We start from the raw sequence: 12,737 nt of genomic DNA on the forward strand, positions 1-12,737 counted from the left end.
TTTTAAATTGCAAAAATATTATCGCTTTTCGTCCTATTTTTCCAAAGCGTTATTCAATGATCATTCGATATTTCTAATGCATCATTGAGGTCAAATTAGCGTTAACGACTGCTGTCAAAGACGGGCACACTTTTATGGTGACCAGTTTCAAATTAAAATAATCATAAACTGACGTCGAGACATGTAAATGTTAAAAACTACACGAAGTTGAGTAAAATAATTTTATTTCCACAAAATGTTAATTACAACTCGATGTTTATTACAATTGTGACATAAATTACGCTGCAAGTAAACTGACAATAATAGAACTTAAACCCCTATTAAAAAACACGAATGTACACTGTTTCATAACTAAAATGGTAAAAATTACACAGTTAATCTATTTTTCTTACAACCTAAATTCTAGAAAACTATAACAAAGAATGAAACAAGCACGTCTTCCGACTGCTTCGCCCTGGACAGCTCTGTTGAAATCTTTCACCTATTTCATCGCTTCTCATGCGATCGACGATCGAGCAATAGCTACGCTCACCACGCTCTCGTGTTGCCTACTGAAAGGCGCTATCTCTGATACGTTGCTTCGATCAAACTTTTCTTCACTACGTGTTGATTGGCACTTTATAAACAATAACGAATTTAATGATTCATTTAGTCTAACAAAAAATATAATACTCTCTTAAACTCTAGTTGCATTTTCTAAATGGTACTGGTAAAACTAGAATAAATTGTCTTTTTTGGGGGGCAACCCGTTCGCTTGTTATTTAAAAATACTGACTAACTGAATAAGGGTTACGATATCACCTACGCACTAGCTAGAGGGAAATAAATTTTTGTTTGCGTTCGACATTTAGAAAAGACCTCAACCAAAGTAATTTTATTTTGCTTTCTATTCTTATGCCATGCTTGCTTTCGTTCCAATATTTAAACTGAGCACCAAAACTTCATGCTTGTCGATTTCAAACCGATCGATGGCTCTCCTAATTGAATTAGTATGTAAAAACAATGAATTAAAAATCTTACTAAACTCAACGTTGGATAACAATAATGCTACAACATAAAGAAGGTTGTTCTATCCTAAAAGAAGTGTAAAACAAATTGAGCGCGATTTTCTGATTGTGTGTTTCAGTTTGTCTCTTTTCATTAGGTCAGCATAGAATTGTACGACGTGATTGGTTCCGGATTGAGCTTATACTTTGTACGTTAGATTGCTACGTTTCAGTTTGCGACTGCGAAGAAAAGCTTCTGAAAAAAACATTACTGTACTTTATATGTGTGGGTTTAATCTCAATCTTTACGCCAGCGATAAAGATTGACTAACCTCGGTTAGTGTTATCTGAGTGAGGTTGGTGGCTGTGTGTGCAGTATGGGTGATTTGGCTTATGTATGTGTGTATACTTTAAATTAAAAGTTATTGATTTAGGGTAAGATTAGTTGGAAGCTTATTCAATTTGCTTAATTTACGATTAATTTGCATTTGATGTGCAGGCCGGAACCTACACTACCGGGCACATTTTCTTATGAACTAAAATTAAGCTCCTCTACTTTTGACTCGGCATCGAAGATTCCGTTCCCCACAGATCGTACCAGGGACCGTACGCCTTCCCGTCGGAAGCCGTCGATTTCGTGGACTTTCGTTTCTGATTTCCATTGCTGGTAACTTTCGCACTGATTCTAGATTCCTGCTCCGACTCGTACTTCATCGAGTCCATAATCGGGCCGGCACTGTTCGCCTTCGACAGCTTCGATCGGCGTTCTCGCGGTTCTTCAATCATTTCGTCTTCGATCATCATCATGGCTTCGTCCTCATCGACGGCGGTGCTGCGAAAGGTCGAAAACGGCATCTTCTCTTCCGGTTTCTTTTGCTCCATTCGGTTACCTTCACCGTTGGATTTCCGGGCATCGCGGATCTTCTCGCCTCGGTTCTTTCTCATCATCATGTCGGCGGCGGAGACTAGGTGATCATCAACCACAATACAGTCGTATGGATCTGAACTGGACGAGTTCCGCTCTGTGTCCGTACCGCTGGAATAGTACTGCTTGAGGATTTCCTTCCGACGAACGGTCTTCATAAGCATCATATCATCCATCATCCCATCGTCATCGTAGAAGCTGGTATCCCGAATCATTATCGAATCTCCTGGAATGATCGCGAAGTCATCAAAGTGTTGATCTTGGTAGTACTTGTTCAGAGCGTTGTTATTTCTGTTTTTGTTAGTTTCTCGTTCGGACGTTCTGTATTTATCTTTTCCCTTCGGCATCATTTGCATTGAATCTCCATAAATCTGCTCCTCTTGCTCCAATCGATCGTTATAAGTGCTGCGGTTGTTGCTGTTGTTGTGGTTGTTATTGGGATCGTTCTTGTTTGATTTAGATGGCTTGCGATCAGATTCTTCTTGACGACGATCTCTTTCGTGGCGTTCCTGTCTCTCTTGACGTTCCTGGCGATCTTGACGCTCTTGGCGATCTTGACGCTCTTGCCGATCTTGACGCTCCTGTCGATCTTGACGATCCTGCCGATCTTGACGATCCTGTCGATCTTGACGTTCTCGATCCGGTTTGGCCTGACTGGGTTTTTTAGATTGTTGCTGCTGTTGTTGCTGGTGCTGCTGATTCATCTCGTCCAGTTTCGAAATCCTCTTGTCAATATCCGATTTGGTGATCGGGAACTTTTCCTGCTCGGGCATCACTGCAATGCTGTGTGGTCTCTGTTCTCTCATCCTGTCCCGATGATCTCGTTCTCGTTCACGCTCTCTGTCCTGATCCCGATCTCGGTCTCGTTCACGTTCGCGTTCTCGGTTTCTCATCAGTGTACTGCTCTCCACGCTTCTCGCGATTTCTTTCTTCCTAGCTTCCTCAATCTCCTTGGCGGCAACCATTTCTTTTTGCTTCTGCTTCTCCATCTGTTCCTTCTTGCGCATGTTCCTCTTCAGAGTCGCTTCCTTTTTCTCCATCTCGCGTTTCTCACGCCCGGTTGGAATGATGTCATTGTGCTTCCACATTGCCATCCCCTCTAGGATGTGATCCTCCGACTTGGAGAACTTCCAGAACGACTTGGTTCGTTTGATCTTCTGCGAATCGCTCTGATTGGTGTTACCGTCGGACATACGAGTGCGGGAGCGATAGCCGTACTCCAGCGTTCCGCTGTTGCTTTCAGCAATGTTACCGAAGCTGTTGGCTTGTCGCATCATGTTCGGGTGTTGGCGGCGCGGTGGCACTATCGTTCCATAGATGTCGTCGTCATCGGCGTCGTGGTCGCCATTCTGTGCTCCGCCATAGCGACGATGCGGCGAACGATGTTCGCTCATGTCACGTTCCATCGAGCGGGGCGACGAGAGGTTTTTCTCCGAGCGGGAGGATCTTCAACGGAAGGAAGAAGGGAATGTTTTTGGTGGTTAGATATTTTTTATGTAAAATGTGTGCTAGGTACCTTTACCGTTTGTTAGTGATTAGCTGCGTTTGTTAGGAATCGTTTTGGTTAGTTTTTAACTGTAATGATATTGGAATTTACCCACAGTTGTTGGATTTAACATTACTTGGCTAATTTTCAAGCGCATTTCGAAAGTTAGTTAAAAGGTACAAAGTTATTTTCCAGTGTATATCGAACCTTAGTTAAGAGTTATGAGATAAATAAATGAGATAGATAAATAAAATGTAAGACAAATCGTATTAATACAATAAATGATAAATGTTCCAAATTTTAGGCAGCTAACTGCCCAGCGCAATTATAACATGATAATGCTATTGGCACATGTACTAACGAATGTCACCTTCCCGTGATATATATGGACATGCAGAAGATTCCTTGGTCACTAGCAGCAACATTTTGCAATCTCGATTGGTTCTGGTCAATAACGGAGCAGCGACCACGGACGATCTCTTATGCTTATGCAAAATATTAAAGCGATCGAGTTAGCATTTCGTCCGAGCTTTTCCAAATGAGACGCGAAGATTATTTCGACACTTTCGAAAGTGTGCAATTGTGCGTGAAAACTTGGTTGTAAACATAACTAAAGTAACATAAGTTTTTTTGGCACGCTACCATTGCAATTTATGTTTTCTGATTGGCTATAAAACCTCAATTGTTACTAGGGAACATACGAAAACCCGAAACTTTAGAAGAACTACTTTTGCGTTTAATGCGATGGTTTCTTGAGTGGCAGTGTATTCATTCATAAATAGACTTTATAGTATTTATTAGTAAAATCAAAGTAGGATAGGCTGCGTTGAAATAAATCATGTGGAAATCAATGAACGTAAATAATAAACATTCGTTACGCTTTCCATCGATTCGCGTAAATTTGTTGCTAAGAAAGTGTTCGTCTTAGCGCAACGAAAGCACGAATTGCTATCATGCACGAATGCAACCGAAAATATATTGGCTCTCAAACGAAATGATGAAGAAAAGTATTCTCTTGCGTTGAGGATATAGGATGGTTGTTCTCTTTTAATTATTTTATGATAAACATTTCATAGTTTTACAAAAATTTGAATTACAGGTGATAAAAAAACACTCGTCTTTTCGTTTGGTACCAAAATATTCAGTCGAGCTCGATATCTTATTGCGAATTATCGAGACCCGGAACTATTTTTGTGTTTTTGAGGTTAGGTTGGTTGTTTCAGATACGAAAAATGTTCACCAAGAATTTATTAGTGGATAACCTCGACTGTCAACACCTGCACTCTATAATCCAGAGATTATCGCCCACTAACGTGTTTTCTATCTAGATTTAAATCTCTGAATTTCATTTTAGTATCAACTGAAACCAGAAGAACGAATTCTTACTGATGTAACAAGAAATTCACCATCTTTTCAGAGATTGGAAACATATTTTTATCATCAAAATTATTTTTCATTACATGAAATAACATTTAATAATAATATTGATTGAGTTTATAAAATGCAAAATTTACTTCTAGATTAGTTTAGTGATGGGCATTTCGAAAAATAAAATCGATTTTGCTACATCGATCTTTTTAATTCGAAAAAATCGATGTTGTCAAACATCGAGCCGGAAAAAATCGATGCATAAATCGATTTTTCGAGTTAAAAAAATCGATTGTGGAAAAAATTCGCGATCGCTCTAAAAATCGTCAACCTAATCCAGGCCCGGCTTGCATAAGCTTAGGTAGGAGTATGCAGTAAGGGGTTGCTACTTTAAAATTAAAACTAAATTTCTTAACGGATCTTCATTTTTGATTCGCCGCTGGGTTCAAGCGATGTTTCAGTGTCGACACATATTATCTCAAGATCGTGGCTGTCGATCTATTGTATGTACTATGTGCAAATCGTACTGAATATGTAATATACATTTCCACCATTGTATTGAACATAATGAGCCACGGAATCGTGGTTTGGACAAATGAGAAAGGCACAATTACACCACCAGGTAGATTTAAACAGGTTTTTTGTAATGGGAATTATGAAAAAATAATCGATTTCACAGTATCGATTTCATTGAATGAATAAAATCGATGTTGTCTAACATCGAACCGTAAAGATCGGATGCAAAAAATCGATGCAATTTTGAAAAAATCGCATCGACATCGCCCATTCCTAGTTTTGACAGATAAAAATAAAAACATCCCTCTCAGAGCTAGCATAGAACCAAAATTCAGTTTGCTTTTGAACCTGAACGCGCTGTGCGGAGAGAACGAATGACGAGGGAAACGAAACAAACAATTAATCACGGCTGATTTCACGTAGGGATGTCAATTATTTTAAGCTCTGGAAATAATTAACAAAATCATAACATACTGATTATAAATCACAAAACTATAAGATAGATTGCGGTTGGCAGATTTTGCCCCGCCAAAGGCGAGCAGCGTAGGAGGGCACTTCAATCTTGATCTGCTTCATAAAATAAGTCAGAATAAGGTGATGCCATGTCCATTTAAAAATATTGCAAACTTTATCGCTCGTTTTCTCAGTATCATTGAAATATAAATAGGACACACCACATTCCGATATAATAAAGCGAGCACTAAGATCGTTCGGTAAGCTAGATCGATTAGCATCGAGGCGACGACCTCATGCCGTACCAAGAAACTTGAAGTTTCCTCGGCGTCGGGAGGATTTCCACAATCTATCTATCTATCTATATATATATATATATATATATATATATATATATATATATATATATATATATATATATATATATATATATATATATATATATATATATATATATATATATATATATATATATATATATATATATATATATATATATATATATATATATATATATATATATATATATATATATATATATATATATATATATATATATATATATATATATATAAAAGTCAAAGTATGTATATTATTTATAGACTCCCAAACGGCTCAACCGATTTCCGTAAAAATTTGCACACAGTAGGTATTTGGTATGGGGCGTGTTTGTGTGCTATTAATTGGAGATTATCTGCCCGCCAGATGGCGCTTCGGAACAAATTGTGTTTTCCTCCTATTGCACTGAAAGTCGCAGCAACGCGCGATGGGCATTAGCTAGTATATATATAAAAATCAATGTATGTATGTATATGATTTATGGACTCCTAAACAGCTCAACCGAATGCTGTAAAAATTGATACATAGTAGGCATTTGTTATGGAGCGTGTTTGTGTGCTATTGGCTGAGGATTATCTGCCCGCCACATGGCGCTTCAGAACAAATTGTGTTATCCTCCTGTTCCGTTGAAAGTCGCAGCAACGCGCAATGGGTTTTAGCTAGTAACATCATATCTCCAGAACTCCTACCAGTTCTGCACTAAGCCATTGACCCATTTTAGATTGTTGGTGTTGCTGGAAGCGCTGCAAACTCCTTGTTTTATCCCAAATTTCTAAAACCTGTTGTTCGCGCCTCTGTTCAGCTCTAATAACTGCCAAGTAAAATTATTCACACTATTCCATCACAATCGAGCAGAATCTCCAACCGGTAAGAACATTCCAGAATAAACTGTCAGATATTTGACTCGCATACAACAGTAGCAACAATAGCAACAGCAGCAGGCGCGGTAATGCAGTGAGCGAATGTTCCACGCGTTTCTAGAACGCGTGGCGTGTAATATAAATGCGTGCGTTCTGCGCATCGCAGGAACCAGTATTATTCCAACAAGTAAAGTGTGAAGTACAAGTGAAGAGTGAAAATAAAAGAGTAAAGTGTGAAGTGCAAAAAGTGTTTTTCCTTCCAATAAATCACATCCAGTTGCAAGTGGTTTTCCTAAATACAGTCCACATAAGTTGTTTGCGGTTTGTTTTGAGTGGTCCATCCAAGAGTTTTATTTGTCTGCGGACAAGTGTAAACATAGCCAGCCACCAACAGCAAGCTGCAAATTTTCCACACCAAGGGCCACCCCTAGGCCCAAACACCTGTTATTGCCTAAGCGCTTCTCCGAACTGTTATAATTGTCGGCCTCTCAAGAGAAAAATTTTAGCTTTTACATCTGCCTACAGTTTCTAGGAGCAGTTTCGGGTGCCTTTTCAAGGGGATCGTCAGAACCGTGCTTTCCAGAGTTAAAAGAGCATAATGATTTGTCACTAAAAACGCGATTTTTTCCACAATCGATCTTTTTACCTCAAAAAATGTTGTGCGTTGATTTTTTCGGCTTGATGTTTGATTTTTCAAAATACCTATCACTAACGTAACCTCTTCCGGCAACAGGCACTCATTCAAATGAGTTTCAGCGCGCTAGTCATACCGGACCTTATTGCTACCATTTGCTCATTAGCTGATATTTAGTGCAATGCACGACAGCCCACGACGGAATTAGGCGATGCAATCCCACCAAAGGCCACCCGATACGAGTTTGAAATAAAATACAATTTTGTGCCGTCTTGACCGATTGTCATTTAAAATTTTCGCTCACTGGAGCAAGGGGTGCTTGAAACAGCCTACCTATTGCTTCAGTAAACCCATGTATGACAACCTCAAATCGGTGACAACACCGTCGACCGTAACTGTGTGGGCAGGCATGTAGACACGGTGATCCGGTATGCGAAGACAACCTTGTAAACTTTCTCAATGATGCGAACTTGCTTAGCGATATACAAAATGGATTCCTCAACTGCGGATCCTCCGCCACAACTCACACTGGTTGCTGTGAATGCTTTCTGTGACCAACCAACACATATAGGGTAATTTGGTGAGAGATGCCGCACATTTCTTAAAATCGATCATGCATCAAAGCAAACCATTCAATATTTGATAAAATCATTTTTATCAATTGCGACACGTTTGGAAAATACTGTGAAATGGTTTTTGTCATGAAAAAAAATTCATCAAATTTTCATGAACATTTTTTAAAAAAAATATTAAAGTGATGATAATTATTGTAGTGTTTGTTTTTCACAACTTAATTTAATAATACTCCATGAAAGTTGTCATTAATCCAGATAGGTGTAGAAATTTTGGTTGTGTATTTGTAAAAATAGGTAGCATAAGGTTGCCGCTCTCCTCGTGCTGCAAAAGTGGGCTGACTATGCTGTACCCTAGCGATGATAGTTATGCGGCGTTGTGTTTTTGGTGCTTGTTTTGGTCGTGAGGAAGGAGGCGGCCACCGTAAAATTTAAGTTAGTGACAGACCACGGACAAATACAGACGTCCTCGTTACGCCGGGACTGTTTCCAACCACAATAGCCATAGTATGAAGTGCGCGTGTGTGACGGAAAGTTATCCGTCGTAAAGTGCCGGCCCGTAGTTTGGGCATTCGTTTATTTTGTGGTGCTGGATCGCCATCGGAGGAAGCTAATCATCAAGGAGTTTTCGCTTCTCCGGCTAACCGTAAAGGATTCAGACGCGCCAATCCGCCCTCGCTGGGAAAGATAAGCCGAACGAGCCTTGCTCTCCTTCCCAGCTAATAGCCAAGGATGGCGAAGTAGGGTGGACAACGGCTCCTCCTGGGAGCATTGTCTTCCGGGATTTTTTGAGAGGAACAAATCATCCGGCGATTCGTCACCACCGTCGGTAGGAAAGGAGAACGCGGCCGTTGTTGTCCCTGTCGGTCGCAAGAAACCGTCCGCCTTCCCGCTATAGTCAGCAGTAACGGATGGAAACGACCAGCACTGGAGAGTGGTGGAAGGGTAAACGGTAAAGTTATATTTATATTTGCTTGTTTACCTTTTACCTAAGCTGCCCTGACAAGAAGGGTCTACCGGGCAATCAGAACCCGAGTAGTGGCCAAACCTATGTAAAAAAACTTCAGGGTAAAAAGCTTTCGCAAATGCCTGTCAGATAAACGTATTCAAAAAATTATAAAATTTTCAAATTCCTTCAATGCAATGCAATAACTTTTTATGTTTCGCATCTAGAAATTTAGAACTTCCTCTTTCATGAAGAGTAACGATTTTCAAAATTTTAGGACATTCTTGAGGGTATGTACAAAATAAGTTACGAATTAGGTGTTAGCGGGTCATACTGAAGCGGCTTCGAACTCAGTTTTAGACACCTTTTCTCCCAAATCTATGTGTACTTGTGCCCAAATTGTTTGTTAGAGCTCCAATTTTCAGTTTCTGGTAAATATTACCGTTTTTGACCTGGTTGGCCAGTAGGATTTGGTGCTGAATGGGGTCATGTTTGGTATACATACAGTGAAAACCCCCCAGCCCCTTGGTGAATTTTAGGCTGATAAAACAGGGATATTGATAAAATCGGGACATATATTTTTCTTTCTTTTTAAGAAATTGAAGCTTTTAAAGTATTCTTCTTTAGTCCCTAAATATAGCCTCATAACCCTTTCTGATTATCTTGTTTAAATTTCCCATAGGGGGGTCTAACAATGCAAAATTCATAAAAAAAATTATTTCGGATCTCCAAGATAAGAAAAGTATGCTCGACAAAGGATTTACTCGAATTCAAGTTGGTTCGCCCGCTAGAGCCCATCAAACTACCAAATATCAATTTTCATACGAAGCTGATAAAATCGGGTAACAAAGGTGATAAAATCGGCGGCAGATAAAATCGGGGACTGATAAAATCGGAGGGTGATAAAATCGGGTCTTACTGCATATGTAATGTCAATCGACCTGGTATTTCTTTGGACTGAGCTACCAAATTTGCTTGTTTATTTGACTAACTAGGAAACTAATCCACAGGAGCGTGAGAAATACGCATGGTCTGCGGCATCCGGCGTAGACCAATACCTGTCCTACAATCTACTTATGGAAGTGTAGCTGAGTCGGTGGCCTTCCCTTAAGTAGGTATCACATCAACATTTCCTATCCTATCCGAAGTACCGTAAAATGGGGGAACATTGATAATTTTTTCAACAGTTTTTAGAATAACTGTCTTCAATTCAAGTAAATGTAACTGTGTGCATTGTTCAAACAAGTACTGGTTCCCATAGATTGAAAATGTTCGAGTTGTTGCTTACTTTATTTCGATTTACTATAAAAATAAAATTACTTTGTTGTAAATTCTCATTCATTGTTTTCGGGGTAACTTTGTTCAGCAAAATATGTGTATCGAAATGAGAGAAAACGCTAGACATTTTGAGTAAATTGCATATCTGCATGCAATTTCATGGCCCAATATTGTGACGTCTCGAACGAGAACAAAATTGCCTAGAAGGAAACAGCTGACTTTTATCGTACTTTTTCAGGAAAATAGTCGAAATTAAAAAGTTAATAACAAAAATATCGGATTTTTTAAATGAATTATTGGACAGAAATATTTGAAGTTAATTGATTTCATAAATGTGCAAGGGATTGTATGAACAGATTGATACGATGCATGAGAGTTGTATCATTTTGAATTTAAATTTGTGGCCATAAAAGATACATTAAATGACGAAATAATCGTTGTCGATAAATGCTGAACGTGTTGGTTATGTTTTTGTTTTAATTATTTTGTTAAAGGGAATCATCTTATCGTACGTTACTGAAAAAAGTCTCATTTGATCAAACTTACCTCGGTGATCAAAGATACCCCGTTTTACGGTACCGACGTTGATGGTTGTGGCCGACAATAACGATTCTCAAACTCTTAGTTAATCGGACTCGAAAGAGATAATGTTTATTCTCGAACATATAGGCAAAAATGATAAACGTTAGAGTGCAAACTACGAAAAACACCGCGCTTCGCAACGCATTAGATCAACTTTAGGGACATGTAAGCTCAAACTTCAAGCAAAATCATTTTTTCATCGCTTCTTGAGCAAATTTGAAGGATAACAGTTTTATCGTCACCTGATTTTAGTGTGATAAATTAACAAAAAAAGGGGGTGGGCGTAGCGTAGTTGGTAAATCGATTGCCTTGTACGCAGCGCACCTGGGTTTGAGTCCCGACCCCGCACATAGGGTTAGAAATTATTCATAAGAGACTTATTTAACCCGAAGAGGCGAATTACCTTAAGGTTAAAACCTCTATAATCGAAATAAAAAAATAAAAAGTAATATGTAGAGACAGTGTATGCCTTAATTTGGCTTAAATACCCCTACTTTAGGCGCACCCACCCTACGAAACATTACATGTAGATTACTCGTCTAAATGCGTAAAACTAATGTTGATTTCGTTTTTAGAACCGAGTCGCTTCAGGTTCGCTCTGAGCTGTCACTTTTGTATGGATTTTGTAAATATTAGAGCGAACCTAGGGCGAGTCTGATCTAAAACCGAAATCAGCATAAGTTCAATAGCCGAACATTGAACGTTTAGGAATATCGTTTAATCCTTCCTGGTGTTAGTTTTGGCCCAACGTAGACAGGTACGACAGGAGCGACTCGACACTATCTGAGATAGCTTTCGAATAATATTGAGATCGACCAGTATCGAGTGCAATGAGGGTAATTTTAAAGAAAACAATTAAATTTATTGGAAAAATGTCGTTAAATGCGCTGGTACTATTTCACAAAGAAGCGAAATGCATAAATGCAAAGATTGAGTTGATATTTTTCTTCCGGATTCTAACCTTAAATTTTTTATTAGCATTCAGTTCGAAAATATGTTATATAGGACAACTAATATAGTCGCCATTGGGTTTCAGGGCAACTGTGATTGTGCAATAACATGTGACCTAAAGCACGACAAACCCATCTGTTAGTAGGTAAGCATCCACCGAAGCAGGGCAACTTGAGATTCAAAGCAAAAGCAAAACTAACCTGATAGGCACCCGGTTGACCGTTTCCTCGTCCGAGTACAGGTCCGGTTCCGGTTGCGGCTGTGGTTCATTCGAAAAACCACTGTCGTTGCTGCTATGCAGTGAGGCACTGGCAATTCCATTACGTGCTGGTTTCGGTTTGCTCGACGGTGGCTGAAAAAGGGATTCGGAGCGGATCGGGGTTTGAAAATAAGAAAAAAAAACAAACAAGCGTCCTTCGACGGTATGTATAGTATACTAACCGGTTTGTTAAAATTCATCGTTGCCGAAGGGGTCTTCCGCTTTTCGACCAACGGAGCTCCACCCACCGAGGAGAAGCTACTGGACTGGGGTATTCCTTGCGATTTGCTGTAGTTAGGCACGACTGGCGTTGGAACCGGTGCTGGAAGTTGCGGTGGTGGTCCCGGTTTCGGAGGCTTTTCTCCACGGGACAACCGGCGGAATTGTTTCGACTGACGATATTGAATGGTATCTCCGAACATGCGGGTCGGTGAAGCGTCTTCGTGGTATGAGTTGTTCCCCTTTGGCATATGCTCATCCACCAGCGTGCTCTCCAACGATGAATCCGGTGTGTTTTCGACCTCGATTTCACTGGGCGGCGCTTTAACCCATTCATTTATGCTGAAAAAATTAGTTTATGGT

At 39.6% G+C, this 12,737-nt stretch overlaps 1 protein-coding gene across 1 annotated transcript in view; it reads right to left on the reverse strand.

Annotated features, from left to right (window-relative positions):
- Window positions 1–207: 207 nt before the first annotated feature.
- Window positions 208–12,737, reverse strand: part of LOC131685051 (zinc finger CCCH domain-containing protein 13) — a 429,305-nt gene continuing 416,775 nt past the window's right edge. The window contains exons 8-10 of the mRNA XM_058968440.1: window positions 12,338–12,716; window positions 12,097–12,248; window positions 208–3,357 (exon numbers count right to left, since the gene is read on the reverse strand). Coding sequence (XP_058824423.1) covers window positions 1,539–3,357; window positions 12,097–12,248; window positions 12,338–12,716 — 2,350 coding nt within the window. The 3' untranslated portion in view covers window positions 208–1,538. The remainder of the gene's footprint in view (window positions 3,358–12,096; window positions 12,249–12,337; window positions 12,717–12,737) is intronic.

Source organism: Topomyia yanbarensis, chromosome 2, assembly GCF_030247195.1.
Source record: "Topomyia yanbarensis strain Yona2022 chromosome 2, ASM3024719v1, whole genome shotgun sequence".
Taxonomy (NCBI): Eukaryota; Metazoa; Arthropoda; class Insecta; order Diptera; family Culicidae; genus Topomyia; species Topomyia yanbarensis.